Here is a 22,701-nt window from a genome sequence, read left to right as displayed (position 1 = left end):
GTAATTATGGTGGTGGGCAAATGGCTCTCTCTCTGGGAAGCTGACCTTCAAGTCTCTAAGGCTGCAGGTATATTTGCACCTACCTGGGAGTAAACACAGTCAGTATTACTCAGTGCTTAATGTGGGGGTGAGTGGGGAGGAAGGAAGGGAGATGGTTTCATTTCAAATTAAGCCCAACTCTTTAGCCTGTGGCTCATTCGCCATTTTTATAACCATGCAAACCTCGTGGTGCTCCAAACGTTGTTGGACTACAACTCACATCATCGCCAACCATCAGCCATTCTGGCTGGGATAGATGGGAGTTCAACAGCATTTGGGAGGGTCGCAGGTTCTCTACCCCTAATGTGATCTATTTGCCAGTTAAGCCTGACTTCGTAGATTATAGTCTGTTATAAACCATAACCAAGAAAACAGAATTACTACATGAAGTCAAAATCATGAACGACCGTACAGTCGTACCTTGGATCCCAAACGCCTTGCGACTCGAAGGTTTTGGCTCCCAAACGCCGCACACCCGGAAGTGAGTGTTCCGGTTTGCGAAAGTTCTTTGGAACTTGAACATCCAATGCGGGCTCTGTGGCTTCTGATTGGCTGCAGGAGCTTCCTGCAGCCAATCGGAAGCCGCGCCTTGGTTTCCAAACGTTTTCGAAGTTGAACAGATTTCCAGAACAGATTCCGTTCGACTTCCGAGGTATGACTGCAATTCATTCAAGAACTGGAAGAGGCAGCAGGCAGGTGGGCAGTTAGAAAGATGGTTTCCTCTTCCCCTAAGGTGCAAGGTCGCATCTCCAAGGCTGGTTTGGGAAGTGGTGTGAACACAAGGTTAGCCACAACCCATAGCTATCCTGTTGTTTCCTATGAAATACTCCATATTGGTGCATTTTCACCAAAGCTACTCAATCCGCATTGAGAAGAAGAATGGCCAACTGCATTTCAAGCTGGCAAACTGCTCACAGCCTAAGCCTGGCAGAGGCTCTGCTGGGATGGGCTTCGGTTGTTTGAGAAAGAAGATTCTGTCTTTGCAACTGCCTGCCTCTCCCAGCTCTAGCCTGGGTCAAATGGCTTTTAGCAATATTGATGTAATCCTGTTCTGTACAAGAATCCTGGGATGGGAAGGGTTGGCACTATGTGCAAGTATGCATGCATATAGGATTGTGTTGCACAAGCGTTGTGCGTTGGAGAGACGTAGCAAGCAGCCTACCCGTCCACCAGTCCCTGCTGAACGATAAGGCGCTGGGTGTCTTCTCTAGAAATGTGTCCGTGGAACCATGGCTGGGTTCTGTGGATGGCTGTGGGAGGAATGGAAAGAGCTTTCAGAAACTCAGCCTTGATCAGAGTGTTAAGAATGTATTTGTTGCAATTATAACCCCTAGTCACTGATAATGAGGGTTGCTGGGGTTCAAGATAACTGGAAAACCCATCCCTTCGTCCTAGACATGTGGGGCTGACCAGGATTATTTGGCACTGGCAGTGTTAAGTTGTGGGCGAACATATCAGACAACACAGCGATTCTTCCAAAGCAGCTCTTTATTTGTAAGCTGGAACAGAACTGAGCTGAGGAGCTCAGTCAGTCTGCTTATATAAAGATCCAGAACAATGTAACTGTTGCCATTTTCTAAAACTATCCAATCACTGAACGTCACTTTTCGATCCTTCATTTGCATAGAAACTATCCAATCACTGAACGTCACTTTTCGATCCTTCATTTGCATAGAAACTATCCAATCACTGAACGTCACTTTTCGATCCTTCATTTGCATAACTATCTACAGTATCCCCCTGCTGGCCCAGGGTGAGAACTTCCGTACATAACAGGCAGATAGAGCAAGGCAGCATTTACATCCTCGGCAGCCTTCTGTACCCCTTCCTATAACTTCATATGAGCCAACATTGGGTCAAGCTCCATGGCTATGCTGTAGCTCAGATGCAACCATATAAATCTGCACATCCAGCCTGCTCCTTCACATGTTCAACGTTTCATGCAATGGAATTTATAGATGGTGGCACAGCCAGATGCGAGCTGTAGCTGTAGCTGTAGCTGAGCCCCACAGAGCTTGGCCCCTTTATAGGAAATGCTAAATTAGGCAATTTTTTTAAAAAAAGCCTGTCACTTAATTACAATCCTCTCTAAAGCTGTGCGCAAGAAATTCAATTAAAAATAAAATAAAAATCAGTTATAAAAATCAGAAATCAGCTAAAATGCCTGCTGGGATTTAGGGCAGAATTGTTGAATTGGAAGGGACCATGAGGGTAGTCCAACACTCTGCAATGCCAAAATCTTTGTGCCCAACGTCAAATCCACGACTCTGAGACCAAGAGTCTCGGGCTCCACAGACTGAGCTATCCTTGCCCCTCCATGAACCTCTGCTATCAACCATTCACCGGCTGTTATACTACATTTTCAAATGAAGAAGAGGTTGTGTTTTACGCCAGTGATCTGCGACAGGTGAGAGGGCCGCAGCTCAGTGTCAGAGCATGCAGAAGGTGCCAGCTTCAATCCTTGGCATTTCCAGGTAGGATTGGGAGAGATTTGCCGCCAGTCAGTTGTAGGTGATACTGTGCTGCTTGGAGCTGAAGGCAGCAGCTCCAAGTGGTTGGAGCACAAGACAGTGCCCAGGGTCCCTCGGTACTCACCAGCACTGAACGAGGAGCTCTGGAATGGGGTCGGCAGGCTGTATCGGTGCGTCGTCTTCTTCTGAAGCGTGGTGGGAAAAACAGTGGAGGTTGCTTGAGGTATGTTAAGCTTACCATGTTAATTATCATTTCCCTGTTCCATATAGGAGTCCCCCCCCCCAAATAGCAATACGTTTGTTTATGTTAAATTCTGAATTTGGACGGGTGGTCATGCCAGCAATCTGCTGCAGCACAAAGAACAAAGAGTACTGGTGCTGATCTTTAAAGCCCTAAACGGCCTCGGTCCAGTATACCTGAAGGAGCGCCTCCACCCCCATCATTCTGCCCGGACACTGAGGTCCAGTGCCAAGGGCCTTCTGGCGGTTCCCTCGCTTCAAGAAGCCAAGTTACAGGTAACCAGGCAGAGGGCCTTCTCGGTAGTGGCACCCGCCCTGTGGACCGCCCTCCCATCAGATGTCAAAGTGATAAACAACTACCAGACTTTTAGAAGACATCTGAAGGCAGCCCTGTTTAGGCTCTCCACATGGGTGGAGCTCAAACTGTGGAGTTTAAGAGACAGCCCCATGTAATACCTGCTTCAATAAAGATGCCCAGCGTAGTGATCCCCATTCCCCAGCTGACCGCCAGGTTCCCTGTGATCTCTAAGTAGGAACTAAACAGCAGACTCACCCTCCACGCCTGAGCCTCCTCCAACGCGACCGACAGGACCTCGTTGGGATTCTCAATCACCCGGCCCGTACAACCCGAGAAGTCCATGGCCACCAAGGTGTTATCCGACACGCTCCGCTATGGGATTGTTTTTTAGAAAGGATTCAGCAACAGAGCTCTACAATATGGCAGCATGCAAATTGCAATTCAGTTTCTAAAATGATGTGCTTAATCAAGTCTTGATGAATATCTCCAGGCCAGGTAATGACAGAATCAAAAACACATATACAAGAGCCAGTGAAAAGCAAATTAATAAAACCCGAAATAGAAGAACATAACCTGCCAATTAAAAGAAATAAATCCTTCTATTTCCAGTGGGGGAGGGGGAAAGCTTGCAATCCTGGGGAGTCTCCAATGGGAGAGTATTCCAGATTTAGTGCCTTCTTTTGCTGTCATGTCTTGGTGCAGAGTGGTTATTACTGACAGCTCATAGTTGAATTTAAGGATCATAAAGTATCACAAAGAATACAGGGATCCTCTGGGGCTGAACACTGGGGTTGCCCTCAGTTGGCACACCAAATTAGCTCCTGACAGGAGATGTTCTTATGTGGCCTTAAAGGCCCAAGGCAAATGCTCAAGTGTATAAAAATGCATCCATCAAGGAAAGTGTAGAAAAACCCCCACATATTAGTGAAAGCAACATACAAAAATGTTTTGTATTGGGGAAAACTGTTAGGAAAAACGCATATCTTAAGCAAAACTGCACATCTTAAGCAAAAATGCGGCCATTCGGAGAATGTGCAGTGTACCAATTTGTGTACCAATTTCCAAGTGGATGTGGAATGAAACTTAGGACTGGAAAAATCAGAAACGGAAATTGACAGGGAGGTGTGTCCGTCCTTACTCTACAGACATTATGTTTGCCTTTATCCACTGATAATGAAAATCTCTGAAACACCGTCATACCAGGGAGCTTACCAGAGGTACAGGCCCGATCCACGCTGTTTCTCTTTGCCGTGCTTGACACTGCTGGTAGTTTCTGTAGAGCTGTATGCCATACTGTGGAAAGGAGAATAGCTATTGGTATATGTGAGGTAGGCAATTCTGACAGCATCAGCCCAGCATGATCAATATTCTAGGCAGTGATCATGACATTTACTAATTGCTAGAGCTGGGTGCAACACTACATACTGGGAATTATTTGAGGGATTCTTTTTCCCATGAGGCAACAATCTATCGCTGCAGGTCACCCCATGCAGCACCATGATTTTCAAACTTTCTACAGACAAACCTCGGTTGTCAAACTTAATCCGTTCTGGAAGCCCATTTGGCTTCCAAAAAGTTCGACGACCAAGGTGCAGCTTGCGGTTGGCTGCAGGAGCTTCCTGCACTCAAGCGGAAGCCGCGTTGGGCATTCGGCTTCCGAGAAACATTCGAAAACCAGAACACTTACTTCCGGGTTTTCAGCGTTCGGGAGCCGAAACGTATGGTAACGGAGGCGTTTGGGAGCTGAGATTTGACTGTACCACAGGGAACTCTTTCCACACCAACACGTTTAGGAGGAGTCCGAGGCATCACCCCTAGAACCCCTGAATGTTGCAAGGGAATCTGGGGCATATTCTAGGGTGCACACTAAATTCATGTGGAGCACAAACTGGGGTCTTTCAGATCTCCCTGTTGCTCTGTGCAAACTGAAACCAACTAGGACCCCTCTGTGGCTGCAAACTGCAAATGAACTCTGGTCAAAAACTTGTTCCCCTCCTCCACACCAGGAAACCTTGTATTCACGTTCTCTGAAGTCCACACATCCTCAGAAATTGTCAGAATATGCAGTTTGAAGACTACAGATGTAGTGAACTGGGTCTGAACATTGGTATGTCCAAAGTTCAAATCCCAATCCAGAGTCAAACTTGATGTGACATTAAATGGGACTTTGTATTTAACATGTACAGGCTTTTTTTGGTTTTTTAAAGTACAAATAGTAACTTTGCAGTGGGCAGGCTAATTAGTATTTGTAGCAAGATAAAAAAACAGTAAAGGACCCCTGGACAGTTAAGTCCAGTCAAAGGCGACTATGGGGTTGCGGCACTCATCTCGCTTTCAAGGGTAAGGGAGCTGGCGTTTGTCCACAGACAGCTTTCCGGGTCATGTGGCCAGCATGACTAAACCACTTCTGGTGCAATGGGTCACTGTGATGGAAACCAGAGTGCACAGAAACGCCATTTACCTTCCCATCACAGCAGTACCTATTTATCTACTTGCACTGGTGTGCTTTCGAACTGGAGCTGGGACAGAGCAATAGGAGCTCACCCCGTCGTGGGGATTCAAACCGTCAACCTTCCGATCGGTAAGCCGAAGAGGCTCAGTGGTTTAGACCACTGTGCCACCCGCACCCCTGTATTTGTAACAGACAAGGAGCAAGGAGCATAACTATTCCTTCTTATTCTGCAGTCCTGATGAAAACTATTCCTTTAAAGTGGCTCTTTGCATTAAGGAGGAATCTTCTATGGACGTCATATTTTAGAAGAGTTCCCTGTACCTTAAAGAGGCGGAAGGCAGCCATCCAGCATGTGCGACTTTGCTCGTCTTCGCTGCAGAAGAGCTTCAGGCCTTTGGCCCCACTTCGCGCCTTGCATGGCTGCAGAGGTAAGAGCAATAATCGTGCACATGAAATGATGGTCAAAGACCCAACCATTTGTTGAAAGGTGTCAGAACTCACTTGCTCTAGGGATGAGCCCTGACCCACAGAACCCACTCACCATCTGGATCAACCAAATCGAGAGATTAAATAATTTAATTCTCCAAAAGTATGCATCCACCGATTCTGCATTTCTGCATAGTTCGCTATTCTGATTTACTGTTCCGGCTTTCCTTTATTCTAATCAGCCTCCATTGGGGCTCTGTCTGCCCCTTCTCTGCTCTGGGATTGGTTGGAAAAGAAATCAATCCCAACACAGGGGCACAGCAAGATAACCCACCCTCGGGGGACGGTACCTGCCACATCTCTGCATGAGTTAGTGCTCTGGATTTTCCTCTTTCCAATTTCGAGGCATGCCCAGAAAAGTGATTTATGCAGAAACAGGAGGGAGGGATCCTGGGATGGTGGGTATAGACAGAGAGATAGAGATATATGTACACACACTGAAAGTAAGCTTTGTCAGGTGTAAGAGTGACATGTGTCTCCAATATTGTTATTTTCTAAATAAGTGTGCCTCAGTTATCACACTTGTGTGAAACACTGGTGTATAGTCAAGATTAAAACTTTTGGGTGCAGGGTAGGCAGAATTTGACTGTATTGATTAAAAATCAGAATGTGTGTGTATCTTAATAATCTTGAAAGGCTGTGGTAAGGTTTGATTCTGGATTCTGTCCAAGACATCCCATTGCTTGCTCTAACCAGGGATGTATTTTAAGCGCACTATATTATTGTATTACCACCCGGCACTTCTCTTTGTGCCTTTTAAAGGAGTGCTTCTCACCCTTCTTACCTTGATGCAAAAACCATATTCTGTGGGGGTGCTGTACTGCTTTTTGCCTTGGGTGATGTAGTAGATATTGGATTCGTTTATGTCGACACAATACTGTAGATGTCGGGGGTCCTGGCATGAGGAAGACCAAAAACAGATACAGTCATACCGCAGGTTACAGACGTTTCAAGTTGCACGTTTTCCGGTTGCGCACCGCACCGAACCCGGAATTACCGGAACGGGTTACTTCCGGGTTTCAGTGTTTGCGCATGTGCAGAAGCACTAAACCACACTTTGCGCATGCTCAGAAGCTCTGAATTGCGACCCATGTTTCTGCAGACGCGGTGCTGCGGGTTGCGAACGTGCCTCCCTCACGGATCATGTTCACAACCTGAGTGTCCACTGTAAAGTGTGATGCTATGCTCCACAGCATGACTTCTCTGCTGAGGTAGGTACCAGGTATGTTCTGTATATGTGTGGTCACATTAGCCTAAAAGAAGAAGTTAGCATCCAGATTACACTAGGACAACCATTTTGAGTCCATGGCTCCCTTAACCAACTACATTCTTTCTGTGGCACCCCTGTGGGGCTCAGGAGCCCAGCTATGTCACCCCTTGCCTGCAGAGCTGGCAGCTTCTCGCCCTTTTTCAAACACCCTCCCTTGTCCCTCAGCCTCCTCTCCTCTCCTTGGGAATTCTCTGGGCAGCAGCAGCTGCTGCTGCTGCTGCCATCCCTGGTCTCTGAGATACCCCCACCCCAAAGCTCGCCTGCAGAGCTTATAGCCAGGGCTGCTGGAATAAACAGCTGTGCAAGCCTTTGGGATGCAGAGACGCGAGAGGGTATTAGAGGAGGGAGGGAAGGAAAGAAAGAGGGACAGAGACCAGTGTTGCTCACAGCACCCCTGCCCATCATTCAAGGCAAACTACGGTGCCACAGCACACTGGTTGAAAACCACTGTGCTAGGCCAAGCACAGAATTGAGCACTGGTCAGGGATAGGAGACCCGATACCCTCCAGATATTGTAGGATTCCAACTCCCATGAGCACCAACCAGCATAGTCAGGGATAATAGAAACTCTAGCCCAGCCACATCTGGAGAGACTCCCCCTCTTTCCCAGGACCATTATTCCTCCATGAATGTGGGAAGTGGATATTTGGCAAATTTCTGGGGGTTAAAGAATTTTCTTCTTGGCTTAAATGCAAAGTAGCAAAAGGCTTTTCTTCTCTCTCTGTCTTTTTTTTAAACAAAGCCATCATTGACTGAGAGGGCAGTTATCTTTTATCTAAGAGCATCCTTAGGAACAATGGTAGGTCAAGATGTAGCACCACTCCCCTGGCATTCTTTCCTGGGTGGGAAGGTTTTCCCCAGGGTGTGGAAGGCTTTTTGAAAAAGAAAAATCTCTCAGCCAACTGATGCCTAAGACAAAAATTCTTGAACTTCGCCAGGCCTCCAAAGATGAATCCAATCTTCAGGGGATATCGTCACCCCCACCCCCACCCCACCCCCTTTGACATTTGCAAAAATCACTTGGCCAAATACTTCACCCCAGCACTAACTAATATAAATTTGTTGTGAATAAGAAAGAAGTCAGTAATTCAGAACTCATCGCAGCCTTAACTTCAATAGGTGACTATAGACAAGCCACTATCTCTCAGCCTGTGCCTTCCCCCGATGTGTAACATAGGGAAAATAACACAAGCCTGCCTTACAAAGGTGTTGCAGGGATTATTGATCTAAGGTGGGTGAAGGGCTGGGGAAATCATTACAGAGTATTCTACTCAGGTTCAATAATTCCTCTTTCTGTGGTGCATAACTTAGATTCATTTAATTGCAGATACCAAGAAAAATGGAAGGGCATGGATTTTGCTTCTGGTAGTTTGCAGTTTGTATGGCCCTTTCAGCTTTTGGCAAACACATCCTAAGCCACTGGTCTTGGCATCAAGCTTCACGTAGCCGTTTCGACTGCAATAAGGTACCTGCTGAAATCTGCATTATTCAATTAAATCGCCCGGTGGCTCAGGCGTTCCTGCCTCCCTGACGGCTGCTGTTCTTTCCGATAGAGCACAGCAATATCACCCTGACAGGCTGCAAACAGGACTGGATGACTGAACTAAGACACCAACCCTTCCACCCACACAATGCACACCACTTACCTTTGATGTGCCTTTGGTTGAGTAATAGAGCCCAGAGCGCCGTAGGGAGAAGTAAAACCTTTTCCATACTTTGCGTCCAACTTCTTTCAGGTGCATGAAACCTTGGATTTCGGGGCAGCTTCCTGAATTCAGCACATTCTGAAAGAGGCAGTCAGTTTAAAAAAAAAAAAAGGGATGGCAAGGGTAGACAAGTGGTATCGCCAATGCTGCTGGCAGTCTATGTTGGCAGCAATAACTAGCCCTTCAGTTTAGGGCGCAACTGTGTGGGAGACACTCAGGAGTGCAGCCCTGGGGATACAGAAGACCCCAGCAACATCTTCTGGCTGCCTAGTGCATGGGTAGGCAAACTAAAGCCTGGGGGCCAGATCCGGCCCAATCGCCTTCTCAATCCGGCTCGCGGACAGTCCAGGAATCAGCGTGTTTTTACACGAGTACAATGTGTCCTTTTATTTAAAATGCATCTCTGGGTTATTTGTGAGGCATTCCTGGTGTTTTTACATGAGCAGAATGTGTGTTTTTATTTAAAATGCATCTCTGGGTTATCTGTGGGGCATAGGAATTCGTTCATTTTCCCCTCCAAAATATAGTCCGGCCCCCCACAAGGTCAAAGGGACAGTGCACTGGCACCCTGCTGAAAAAGTTTGCTGACTCCTGGCCTAGTGTTTCCCAGTGGAATTGCGCTAGGCATAAGAGCATGGCCACCCAAGAATAGTGCTTTATCCTTCTGGAAATAAATGAAGACCTGGGAATGGGAGCAGGTCTGAATGGGTAGAGGAAAGGAAGCAGGTGGGTTTTGTACCTGTATAAGTTCTGAATGGGACATGCCCTTGTTGGCTGCATCCAGGCAGCTGGAAACCATGGCTTCGGGGAACAGTGACTGCTGCAATGGAGAAGAAAAGAAAGGGGTGAGCCTTCCAAAACTGCACAGAGACAATTCGGATACTTGGCTGTCATGTATTGGTGTTTATAAAGACTCTCCTCCTGCAAGAGAGGGGAGTGGTTGTGGTCGGGAGCCGGACTCCGCTTCAAGCAGGGGGCGTTAGCCCCCTGCCTCCCACTCACCTGGCTGGCCTACGCCCACGGGCAGGCACCCAACCAGGTGCCTGCGAGGGTGTGTGTTTAGCAGCCCAAATTGCTGCGGCACTAGCCTTCCGGCTTCACTTTTCGTCGTCCCGTCACAAGTCACCCACCCTCCACTCCCTTAGAGCTCAGGGTCTCAGTTTTCTTTTGGCCTTGCTATGGACCTTAGGTTGGTCGCCCTGGTTGTCCGGGGGGCCTGGTAGGAATTTTTTCCATTTGGCATTAGGCTTTTTGGTTTTTTCGCCTACCTCGTAGCAATCGTCACAACTTTCGTGGTATTGGTGGGTAGGTTAGGCATTGGAATAATGTGTTGTGGTGTGTCGAAGGGCTAGGTGTGGCCATCGCCTATGCCTTCAATTTTTGGGTATTCCGTTAAAGGAATCTGGCGGTCATGTATTCTGTCCGATGCCTGCTTGGCGGGAGGCCATGGCACGATCCTCGGTGACCTCAGGGGAGAGCTTATAGTTGGATTAGCATCAACAGGCTCCACCTACTGGTGAATAAACCCCCCTGTTTTAGACTCACCCCTCTCTGAGGGGGTGGAGTCAGCTGACGTAATCCAATGCCTAAGCCAATACCTTTTCACTTGCTGTAATCAATAAAGTTGTGGCCTTTTCTTGCCCATTAACCTTATATCACGTGTCCTCGTGTTTTCATTCCACTACGCGGGGATCGGGTCCTCGAACCACAATGCCAAAAGAGGGGAAATGCTTTCAACGCTTTTTTTTTTTAAGGTAAAAATAAGGACAAGTTTATTATCCTCATAATTGCAGAGAGAGAGAGAGAGAAACTGCCAAGATGTGCTCCATTTTTGCTTCACGTTGTTTCTCTCCCTCTCTTTAAAATTTTCTTGTACCCATTCTATAATGCTGATAACCCTATAACACCCAATATTACACAGATAAAGATTCAATATCAAAATAACGTGTTCCCTAGCCTAAGATCCTAAAGGGAGGGGAAGTAGAAAGTAAAAGGTTGCTGTCCCCTTCCTCCCTATAAAGTCATATAATTTCTAATGATTATTGATACACTTATGGTCACCAATCTAAGCAATACACATCACTATACATCATTTCGTGGCTGCATTTCATTTTGGGATACACACTTTGACACAACGTAGTTAATATATTCAGAAATGTTTATCTGAGTGTTTATAGTTGTTCTATTTTTATTTTTACTTAATTGTTGATGTCGTGTGCTCTAATGTAAACAAAGATACATCTTGACGCAACCATGTTAAACTGTTGAAAAGATGAAAACGAAAAACTTTGTTACAACAAATAATAATAAAGTGGGGAGGTTGAGGCACATGTCCCTGTGCTTCTTCAGCAGTGTAGGAAGGTCTGAATAGGGTTTCTGAGTTTGTTTGGCCGAACATACTTAGAAAGCTTCCTACAATCAGAAACCCTGCTTTATCGGGATTCCCAGTTATGGGGTGACTTCTGCGCAAGTTCAGCTGAGCACATGAGGAGCCCCCCTTCAAACCTTTGAACTCAGCACCCAGAGGTTGAAAGCAGCCTGGTGCTTCTTCCCAGCTCTGATCAGTCCCAGCCAGCATTGCCAGAGGTCAGGGATGATGGGACTTGCTGAGGGCTTTTAATGTCTGACCAGGGATCGTGATGATAATGAGGATGATAGTACCCCACCCATTTGACTGGGTTGCCCCAGCCACTCCGGGCGGCTTCCAGCGTATATAGAAACATTATTTTTGTAGTTGTGAAGCAGAACATCCCAAAATATAAAATGTCATGTACTTTTTACATTATCAGTTGGTATAATAAGATATGTTTCATATTTGAAAACTAAAATAAAAAAAAAGTTTCTGTTGTACTTACAGCCAGAGATATAAATTCAAGTAATGCAGAAATGTGTTTTTGTGTTTTTTGGGGAGGGGGTCTATTGGGTTGTTGTTTTTACTTTTATGATGCATTTTGTGGGTTTTATATATTGATTTTATTCTGTGAACCCCCAGGTTTAGGGCGGTATATAAAATCAATAAATAATAAAAATGTAGTAAAACCTAGAGGTTTTGCAGAAACTGAGTATAGGCTTCTAAAGTGAAACATAAAACATTTACTAATCAAAACTGGCAGGTGCTACAAATTTATTTCATACAAGCTAACAGATGTGGAATTAGGGTGGTTTTGTTTTTTTTAAAGCAAAGGATCAGGAAGCTTCCATTTAATGCTGGAAGGAAAGAATGGTCTCCCCTTCTGGCTTTATGGTCCATTCCACTTACTGGCGAGCTCTTGAACAGCTCGTACTTGGCGTAGTTCTTCCGGAAGACAAACCTGCTGTCACCCCCAACAGGCCATGTGGCCTGAACCTCCACCACCGACTCATGATCTTCCAGACATCGCTCTGGCAAAATAAGAGCAGAGAGAGATTAAAACAAAAAAATGCAATTTGGGTTTAAGAAACTCTTTAGCAGCTCATTTCTATTCCATGCTCAACAAATATGGAGAACAGCTCTGGTGAAGGGTATGAAGCATGCTAGTTAATATAGCATTCCTTGCACACAGAAAAAGAGTGTCCGTTCCACCCTGTATTCATCATGAGCAGTTTGTTTCTGTTCTGCTGCAGTTCACCTTCTGATAATAATTTATTATTTATATCCCGCCCATCTGGCTGGGTTTCCCCAGCCACTCTGGGCAGCTTCTAACAAAATATTAAAATACAATAGTCTATTAAACATTAAAAGCTTCCCTAAACAGGGCTGTCTTCAGATGTCTTCTAAAAGTCTGGTAGTTGTTTATCTCTTTGACATCTGGTGGGAGGGCGTTCCACAGGGCGGGTGCCACTACTGAGAAGGCCCTCTGCCTGGTTTCCTGTAACTTGGCTTCTTGCAGCGAGGGAACCGCCAGAAGGCCCTCGGAACTGGACCTCAGTGTCTGGGCAGAATGATGGGGGTGGAGACTGGACCTAGGCCGTTAAAAAAAACTTCATTGCCTTTTCTCACTGACCACTGTGGTGAAATGTTTCACAATTATTTATGTTATTATTATGCTATTGCAAAGGAAACACAATGCAAACCAGAAAGGGGAATACCATCAATCACATACTATTATGCATAGCTTCTGGACTGAAAACAACAACCGCTAATACTGACAGCATTCCTTGGATTAATTTCTGTTCTGGGCTTGGGACGAATAAACAAACATGGGCAATTTCTGTTCCCATTGCCGCTGATTCTTCCACATCCCTGATCCTAACTCTGTCATGATGCCCTCTAATAATAAACGTGTGTGAGAGAGCACATGTTTATGCACACAAACATAGGCAGCCTGGCCCTCCGAATCCTGGCTTTAAGGAGACCCCTCCGTTCCTTACCTAGGGCCAAGTGCTGATAGACCTCCACTAGGGACCAGCACTCATCATGCAAAGCGTGAGTCTTCTGGACGAGCATCTCACAGACGTGACGAGCCGTGGCCCCTGCTGTGACCTCCAGCGAGCGGCAAGTGCCATCTTCACTGTAGACCTTCACTACCTGTGGGGTGGGGAAGAAGAAGAGGAGTTTGGATTTGATATCCCGCTTTATCACTACCCTAAGGAGCCTCAAAGTGGCTAACATTCTCCTTTCCCTTCCTCCCCCACAACAAACACTCTGTGAGGTGAGTGAGACTGAGAGACTTCAGAGAAGTGTGACTAGCCTAAGGTCACCCAGCAGCTACATGTGGAGGAGTGGAGACGTGAACCCAGTTCACCAGATTACAAGACTACCGCTCTTAACCACTACACCACACTGGGAGAAAGCGAGCAGAGGTTAAGAGGGGAGGGAGAGAAGCACAAATGCTGAAGGTTGGTTCAGACCTATGAGCATATCCCCTGGGGACGGCCAGTGGCTTAGATGGCTTAGGAGAAGTCTAGCAGGGGCCATTATCCTTGACAGACAAATAGCAAAGGGAGACCGCCTTGCTTTCATATCCTGCTTGTGCACGTCCTGGGCACCTCTGGCTGGCTGCTGCTGGAAGCAGGACGCTGGCCTAGATGGACCCTTGGTCTGATCCAGGAAGTTGCTTAACAACTATTAAAAGATAAATTATTTTAATAGTTGTTAAGCACACCCTTAGTGGATGGATTTTCACAGACGGCAAGGGTACATGCAATATCTCTGTTCTCAGTTCCTAGCGTCCTTTCTATAAGTCAGTTACATTCAGTATGAGACACTGCTGTCAGAGACATTGTGAGGTTTGTGGAGGGTGGGGAAGGAGTGAATTGGTGAGAGCTATAAAAAGAATTTTGTGCTCACAAATATTTGCCACAGAACCCTTGCATGCTGTAGAGCAGGAGTGGGGAACCAGGGACTCCCAAAGCATCTGCTTTTCGCTACTGTTGGAAACAGGATACTGACCTCCTTTGACTGCAGTGATCTTACTTTCTTAGTCAGCTGGAGATTATCTCTCCTTAACCCAAATTTTCCACAAGAGGGAGCAAACCAATTGCTCAAGTAAGACAACTGAGTCAATCATATTGTTGTGAGTTTGGATCCAGCGTGTGTTAAAAGTAAACCAAGGCTTCCCATTCTTGGAATAGCCAAGTCAGCCTCCTAGTCAGGTGATAGCCTGGGTGACGGGCCATTAAGGAGAACACAGGAAGGGGCTGTGTGGGAGATGGCAAATGGGCAGGGGACGCCTCCTTCAACTCCAGGCAGTTAGAAGGAAAAAGCCAGCATTGAGAGCAGAGAGTTGCAGTGTTGAGAGACAGAAGCAAAGCAGCAAGCTGGAAAGCAAGAGAGAAAGAACAAGGCTCAATTTCAGTCTGAATCCAAGCCTGCGGCTATGGGAGAAACAATACCCTTTTGGGGTGTTAATGCCGTGAACCCCTCCATGGTAGGCTCAGGTTGTATATATGAGTGTGTAAATAAACCATATATCCTAAAGACACCACAGTCTTTGCTGTGCCTCATTCCGAAGGAAGCACAAACCCCGGGGAAGTGCCTGAAACCCCCACTCAGAGATTGGGGTGGCGTGTGACAAGATCACAGGGCTCTGTGCTACATTTATTAAATGAGAGTTAGCGGAGCTATGCCACATCCTGTCTATTGAAATACAGTCGAACTCTCCAAGCATGGTTATCTAATGGTGAGGGGGAAATGCACTCTGCACATCTTAAATACATTTTCTCCATTACTATTGCTTCATAAATACCTGGTATTCAAAATGAGCCTCCTCTTCTATTACTAGGCAACAATTGATTCCCCAGACCTTCTGGGGCAGAGGAGTTACATGGCCAGACATCTCTCTGAATCACAGGAGGGTTTGCTGTTTGTTTTAGAGTGGGCACAGACTGTACTTATTGCATTTCTTGGCCGTTTCACATTTGACTCACTGTTTACGATGTCTTTCCTCTATACCTGTGTGCGTATAGACACAGACACACCTGCCGACGCAGGGCAACCCTACAGGCACCTGATGAAGCTGACTCCATTCCACCATAATCAACCTGTTAAGCTTTTAAGATGCTCCAAACCTTCTGTTCTAGTTGTTGCAGAATTCACCTCTTTCTTTTCCTAAGCTCATTTCATAGGGAAGGTGGCAAATAATGGAATAGCCAACTTTGTTTTTAAATGAAATCTGGTGCTTTTGCTGGCTCCTAATGAAAGTCCCAGGACTACATGAATATTCATTTAGGTCTATATTCTGTTCAGAGGTATAGAAACTGGGTCCTCTTTTTGCCTCCATCTAATTCAGGAGTGCAGAACCTCAGTGTCCGAATACACCCTGGGGGGCCCCACTGCCCTGGTATGAGACAATCCTCTCCGGGTGTCCTCCGGTGTTGCGCTCCCCCAGAATGGACATCAATCTTCATTCCGGTGTGCTCAGCGACACAGGTCGGATGACCTGTGCATGCTAATAATCAGCAGAGTTAGCAGTGACAACTGGAAGCGTGAATGTGAGCATCCTAAGGATTTATTAAGCAATATTTACAGGACAAATCATAATGGCATCTGCTCTCTTCTTCACCAGCAGACAGAGAAAGAAACAGTGCAACAGCACAACATAACGGAAGAGATAAGACGTAACTTTCGTCTTCAGACTTTCCCAGCTCATGAAAGTAAACAGTGACATGTGACTAACCAGCCACATATCAGCAACGGGAGGAGTGAATTGCTAACACTCAGGCCTGCCAAAATGGGAGATTCCGGGATGCAATCAGAGGCAGGAATGGCTTCTGCAATTCCAGGATGTTGTGGCGGGACGATTGAGGGATATGGGCTTAGGGACCAAAAGCAGCCCCCTAAGCCTCTTTATCTCACTCTTGGGGCTCTCGCAAGGCCACATTCCCTAAGCCCTTGAGCTGAAAAAGGTCCCCTGCCCCTGACCTAAGCCAGAGCAGAAGGGTTTACAAGTCACCACTTGGCTCTTTTCTTCCTTGTTTCAACCAGCCTCCCCGGGCCATGAAAAGGACTTACTTTTTTTCAATCAATACAGGTCCTCTTCCCATCTATCGGGGCTCATGCATTGCTGTGACAATAGCTGCAGCCATCCTGATATTTTGGAGATTGGGAGAGGCTACTGGAGGAGAGTGCGTGTGCTACCTTCATGCCCCCACCTCCCCAATAGACAAATAACATTTGTGAGTGCCTGACTTAAAGGTTCAGCCAACATGAGTAAGCATCACCCATGCAGCAGGACCTTGCTCATGACGCAGTGGCTAGCGCAAGAGGGATTTGTGGCCGGGTTGAAGTCGCTATGCCGGCATGCTAACAATGCGAGTGCGTGGGCCAAGGGCTCCATTTAAGGAAGGACTCCGCAACCCAGACACTTCTAATAGGACCTATCATCTGTTAGGGCAGCACGTCCCCGAGGGTCAGTTGCTTTCTTTCCAGAAAAAGGAGATAACCCAAGGCCAGACTGACCTGGCTGCTACATTGGAATGGAAACATGCAACTGAAAGCCATCAATCATGCACAGGAGGAACATGGGAAAAGAGGAGCTAAGATGGATTTTGGATTAATTTACCATCTATGCTGGCCCAAGCTATGCTGCTTCAATGTTCTGGAGGGATTTCCACAGGCTGAGATGAGACAAGAGTGACTGGGTTTGAAATGTACTATGTATTTTGGAAAGTTGCTTGTTCACTATGCATCTGGGCACCTCTTTTTAAAAAAATTACAGAGTGTTAAATCTTATGGCAGCTCTTCGTATCTTGACGCACGCCATTTTGAGATGACGGAGAGGGAAAACGGACCTGCTTCGGGAAGACTGTGGGAAAGTAATTGGTCTTTAAACACCTATGCTCTCCCGCTCCCTGACCAGTGCCCTGGCTGGGATCCCAGGGGAAGGATTAGGAGGCCCCACCACGAACAGTAGGCACCCCGTCTTCAGATGAAAGGCAAGGGAGTGTTTGTTGTCAATCTCCACTTTAACGGTAATCTCAGGCTGGGCTGCCAGTAAATCTGGAAACTGGCAAAGATTCTGAGAGCCTCCAAATAGAAGGATGGACGAGAGCTCTTCAGAGAAAAGGCTGGTAATCACTCTCTTATGGCTCCTCTGAAGATGGCAAGGTTGCAAAGGTCCTTTGTGCCTTTCGCAATTCATCCAACAGGAAGTTAATAACTTTTTAAAAGTTATTAATTTGGTCCTGCCCAATTTTATCCTCACAACAACTGTGTAAAATAGGTTAGATTGAGAGAACGTGAAGGGCCCAAAGTTACCCAGTGAGCTGAGTGTGGATTTGAACCCTAGACTCGCAGGTCCTAGCCCAATGCACTAATTGCTACACCATCCTGGCTCTCTCACCCTAGTACAATGGGGTTCGGTCTGAAGAAAGTGGGTATTATCTTCTATTGATGTCTGCTTTTGCTGCTGCTCTTTTAAGCCTTCTCTTGCTCTACTGAAATTTCATGGTTTTATTATTATTCTTTTGTTGTTCTTTATCATGAGCCATTGTAAGAGCCCAGGTTTGAGCTGGAGGGCAGGATATTAAATCGCATAAATACACAAATTGATTATTTTTAAAGAAAATGCATCAAGCACAGGTAAGCTGTGAGATAACACTGAAGCAGTTTGCCCATTTGTCTTGCTCTCTAGTCTCCTATCAGCTCCTTTGTATACTGTGCACAAAAATGAACATCCATGTTTTCCCACTGTTGGGTGAAGGTGAAAAGCACCTGTGTTGGCCTTTGATATAAACTGCAAGAGGCATCAGGTGGATTGAAAAACTTCCCAGGCAGCTGGAGACCTCCTGTCCCATAATTACAGGCTCCTAGCGGAGGCCCAGAGGCTAGCCAAACAAAACCTGAAACCTTGGCAACAGTCCCCATGGGAACCAGCCTTGCCCCATCGTGCCCGGTTAGCTCACAAGTCCTCATTTCTAACTCTTACTTTCTGGCTCTTCTTGTCCGTAGTTTGGGGGGAAGCAGCAGATCACACCAGACAAGTGTTTGATTCTCAGCTCTTAGAAGAGGCTGAAAAGTCTAATGCAAGGCCAGCTCGCACAGGACTGCTACCCAAAGCAAGAATTAATTTGGCTGCCCCAACCACAGAATCTGGTTGTGTTAAGAATGGGAAGGAAAGGTTGTGTTTCCTCCATTGAGACTCCTTTTCTCCGGAGAGGAAAAATCAGTACCCACGGCCTTGTGGGATATATTCGGGAGAAGAAAAGGCTACACAAATCTGGAGTCCCTAAGGTGGCTGGATGGTGTCTTGTACGCCTCATCCTGGCAACTCCTACAGCCAAGCTGGTGCCGAATGTATTGCTTTCCTTTCCTTTGAACCACAACAACAAGGCCGAGAGGGAGGCACCTACATACACACAGCCTAGGCTTGCAATAAATGGAAATGAAGGGAAGGGGGTGCAATTGAGGAAATGGGGTGAGTGGGGGAGTGACAACAACAACTCTTATACCCTATTGAATGTTTTCCAGCACAGTTCAGGGTCAGAGTTATCATTAGGCCAACTTAGGCAGCTGCCAAGGGCACAGACCTTGGAGCGGCACAGTACCGACCTTTGAGGGGCACAGCTTTATACAGATGGTTCAAAACGATTTGTGTGTGAAAACATTTACTTTTGCATTTGAGAAAGATAATCAAAGATTGTTGTATTGCTGATTCTTGCAATTCGAAACCACTTTGCCAGTTTCGAGTTATGTACAGTTTGTTTGTTTTTCTATAAAACATGTGTTTTTGGAAAACTGAAGTTAGCGATTTTGTGGGATGGGGTGCAAGTAGTTAACCTTGCCTGGCTGAGCCCTACCTAATGGACTGGAGCAGGAGACAATGGCAACGGGTTCTTCAACTCTTTCAGTCACCATTAACTCTCTTCATTTTTAGGTTGGGTTTTGTACTGTTTTTGTACTCAAGTCTGTGTATTGAAAGGAACACTATGGTGGGGAGGAGATGGGGGCACAACATATCTCTGGGCAAACCTTGCACAGCCTCTGTAAAACCACAAGCCCCTGCCCTTCCTCTAAGATGTCTGCAGTCTCACTGTGGAAAGGAAAACATCCTCTGCACATCCTCAGGGGCCCTCTCACTGATTTCACATGTAGCTAGCTGGCTGTGCAAGCGCCCCACCACCACCAAAAGAGAAAGTTTCTAGTACCATGCCTTAGCAAACCCTGTTTCAAAATGAAGCCCTGTTCTGATCGCCCTCCATCCTGAAAGGTAAATAGGCACACTTACATGAGAGCCTCCTTCTCGCGGTGAGCCTGGTCCCAAGGAGGAGTTGCTGAGGATGGGTGAGTTGGAGGGGCTGCAGAGTTCTGGGAAAGGGTTTGGGATGGAGGGCAAAGATAAGGCACGCTGCTGCTCCTCCTCCTCTTTCAGCTTTCTAAAGGAAAAAGAAGCACATCAGAAGGATTATCATGCAGGCCTGAAGTGCCGTATCTTCATAAAGGGGAAAGAGTGGGATTTCTGGGTTAGTGAGTAGAGCCTATTTGTTCATGAGAAAGCCTGAAACCCTTATGTACTTTAGAGATCTAGGGCCAGGGCTAGAGATCTACAGATATTCAAATTCAGCATCTAGGCAATCCAAATCCTGAATAAACTAAAACAAATCCACCAAATTTGCATGACTGCTCTTTATTTTGCACAAATTATATTCTGGTTCTGCTGAATATGGGGAAGGATAATGGGCTGCATTAGCCCATCGGATAATGAGCTATTTCTCCCCTTGCCCACAATCACTTGAGATCTTATTCAGCCATGTTTCTGAGATTTCATAAGGCATTCTACATATTCTTAGAAACCTGCTTTTTAAACAAGAAAGCTAACGTTCTCATGAAGCTGAACTGTGCACTCACTTCCCCATTTTTTTGCACCTTTTTAACACGTTCCCAACCCGCAGCCAAAGATACAGGTGGATATTTCAATTCAGTGTGTCAGATTCAGTCCCCACCCGCACCAGCCTCTGGCACTAAGCACTGCATTTGCTGGGCAAAGGGCCCGAGCCAGCCTCAGAAAAGTCACTCAACTCAGCAATCTTGCAGTGCTCCATCTCACCATGGCACTGGCCCTGCGAGCAGGGAAGGAAGCTAATGATTAACTCCAATGCACGTTGCCTTTTCCTGCCAGTGCATACCACATACAGGCAGTTAGTCCGAAATCTGTCTGGCACAGCACGCCAGACTTTTTATGTGTGCACAGCCGTGATGGAGCATGAAAGACTGCATGTCAACAGTGCTGTGGAGGTATCCTCTGTGAGACAAGGCTTGGGAGGCACAGAAGGAGAGGCTGCTGAATCAGAGTAATGCCCATCTCAGCATCCAGTTCTCGCACCGGCCGAACAGCCATCTTAGAGAAGCTGCTCAGAGTAGCTTTTGTGTGATCCCAAGTGGTCTTGCTTCCAAGAACTAGTTAAGCCCAGCTTCCAGCTTCAGAGATGAAATGATGCTGGGTACCTTCAGACTGTGGATAAGAGAATGTTCCTATTTTCAATCCTGCCCACCCCCCATACACACACACACACACACACACACACACACACCCCACACATACATACATATAAGTTTAATTCTTATCAAAACCTTCTTGGCTTCTCTCAGAATTTCTCAATGCTTCCCCCGAGGAGAAGCCACTAAACTGACTCTGGATTTTGCTCAGGGCTTCAAATTTCTGGGACAGAATGTCTGACCTAGATTCATCCTATTAAGCTGCTTGTCCACTGCGAGCCTATTCAAGCCCCTCTTTCCTATCATATCACAGGAGGAAGCTCACACTTTGTCTGGAAGCAGTGATCCCCCGCTTCCACTGTGATCACACACAACTAATGAATTTCACCGTGAATGAAATCAGTAATCCATCTTCTTGTTTTGTAGTCTTGCTTTGCAAAGAAAACGGCAGGCTTGTTATCTGCACGACTTCTTTCCCTGCTCCTGACTGAGGTGGGAACTGTGCCTCAGAGCACAGTCAGTTTCTTAAAAGAGGAAGGCCAGGTTTCAAGGAAACTTGTGTCTCCTACACCCAGATAGGCGGACTATGACTCCTCAGTAATAGGGAAATCAACTCAGTTCATGCCCAGAGACCCTCACACCTGTATTTGTCTTGTTCCAGGGCTGAGCGTTAGCTCAGATTGAGCCATGCACTCTGCGCATGTCAAGAGATAAAAAGAAATCAGCTCAGAATTACTTCTCATTTTTAAACACAAAATAATCATTGGGGGCGACGGTTGGAGTTTCCCACAATTCCTGGCTCCATCTCCACATACCTATTGGCTTGGATGAGCAGAGGCTGAGAGCGCTTGACAACATCGCCTCCGGTCAGAAGACTGGCCTGTTCTCCATTGCAGAGAGGGTTGCTGTTTGAAAGGGGCCTACTGTGGTCCGATTCCAGGCCATCCTCGTAAACGTTGTCCAAAGTGCTGTTGATGTTGTTTTGGAGAGTTCCCAGGTCCATGTCATTATCTGTAGCAAAGGAAAGGAGACCCCCATGACTTGGCTAAATATCCCTTTGATTTGTTTCATTTTTTGCCTATCCGTCTTTCCATGTTAGGTGAAATCAAGAGCCAGCAAAACATCCAAATTTGACAAGATCCCTAGGCGGAGCTAAACCAAAACAATTTGCAGAGCTTAAGTCTGAACCAGTTTTTCCACAGGTGTTACCCTGGACCTCTTGTATTTATGGTTATATGTACTTGAAAGGAGATGTGAAAGTGCACTGTTTGAAACGACACATTGCCGGGCCTCCAAATTTATTCAAAGGAACGAAATTAGAAATTCAGGCAGTGTATGTGTATGTGTGTGTGTGTTTGGGTGGGGTGGGGTGGGGCTTCAGACATGGTGGTCCCTGACGATAGATGACCATTACTCCTCCTTGTGACAGGAGTAATTCCCCATTGTTGCTGCCACCAGCCCACTCACTTTAGGAGCTGGTGGGCAAGCAAGTATGCCTGGCGAGGAGGAACAACAGAAACTGTTTGCTGCTCCTTGCTCAGTCTCCTGCCCTCTCCTTCAGGGCAGTGGTGGGGACTCAGCAGAGCCACTGCACAGAGGAAGTGGGCAGGTGAGCAAGCAGGAGGGGCCCCTCAGCATCAATGTTAGTGTATGAGTGAGTGGTAATGGCGACAGATGCGATGGTGAGTGAGTGAAAGGAGCAGCAAGTAGTAGAGAGAACTGGTGAGTGATGGGCCATTCAGAGGCACAGAGACCTCAGATGCTGCCTCAAGGGGTTCCAACCTGAGCATGTCCTTGTTGTTCCCCATCTCCTGAGTAAAATTTACAATAGGGGAAACCAGAAACATTTTTATTAGGAATTACAGGTACCGATATACCAAAGGGG

General features: G+C 46.5%; 1 protein-coding gene across 9 annotated transcripts in view; it reads right to left on the bottom strand.

The window, feature by feature from the left end:
• The window catches only part of GRB7 (growth factor receptor bound protein 7), a 76,912-nt gene that overhangs the window by 2,968 nt on the left and 51,243 nt on the right, over positions 1 to 22,701 (bottom strand). For 7 of the 9 annotated variants that reach the window (XM_082197265.1, XM_082197264.1, XM_082197259.1 and 4 more), the window contains 12 exons: positions 21,607 to 21,827; positions 19,609 to 19,734; positions 13,313 to 13,469; positions 12,222 to 12,343; positions 9,702 to 9,782; positions 8,903 to 9,040; positions 6,771 to 6,881; positions 5,822 to 5,920; positions 4,261 to 4,341; positions 3,304 to 3,420; positions 2,635 to 2,695; positions 1,202 to 1,289 (listed from right to left, as the gene is read on the bottom strand). In XM_082197265.1, the coding sequence (XP_082053391.1) occupies positions 1,202 to 1,289; positions 2,635 to 2,695; positions 3,304 to 3,420; positions 4,261 to 4,341; positions 5,822 to 5,920; positions 6,771 to 6,881; positions 8,903 to 9,040; positions 9,702 to 9,782; positions 12,222 to 12,343; positions 13,313 to 13,469; positions 19,609 to 19,734; positions 21,607 to 21,819 (1,394 nt within the window). In that variant the 5' untranslated portion in view covers positions 21,820 to 21,827. Of the gene's footprint in view, positions 1 to 1,201; positions 1,290 to 2,634; positions 2,696 to 3,303; positions 3,421 to 4,260; positions 4,342 to 5,821; positions 5,921 to 6,770; positions 6,882 to 8,902; positions 9,041 to 9,701; positions 9,783 to 12,221; positions 12,344 to 13,312; positions 13,470 to 19,608; positions 19,757 to 21,606; positions 21,828 to 22,701 lie in introns of all 9 variants that reach the window. The other 2 variants (XM_082197260.1, XM_082197262.1) reach the window with 1 other exon arrangement.

Source organism: Podarcis vaucheri (genome assembly GCF_965113315.1).
Source record: "Podarcis vaucheri genome assembly, chromosome: 13".
Taxonomy (NCBI): domain Eukaryota; kingdom Metazoa; phylum Chordata; class Lepidosauria; order Squamata; family Lacertidae; genus Podarcis; species Podarcis vaucheri.
Note: the sequence above shows the minus strand (reverse complement) of the source record. Positions and strands in the feature narration are given on the sequence as shown.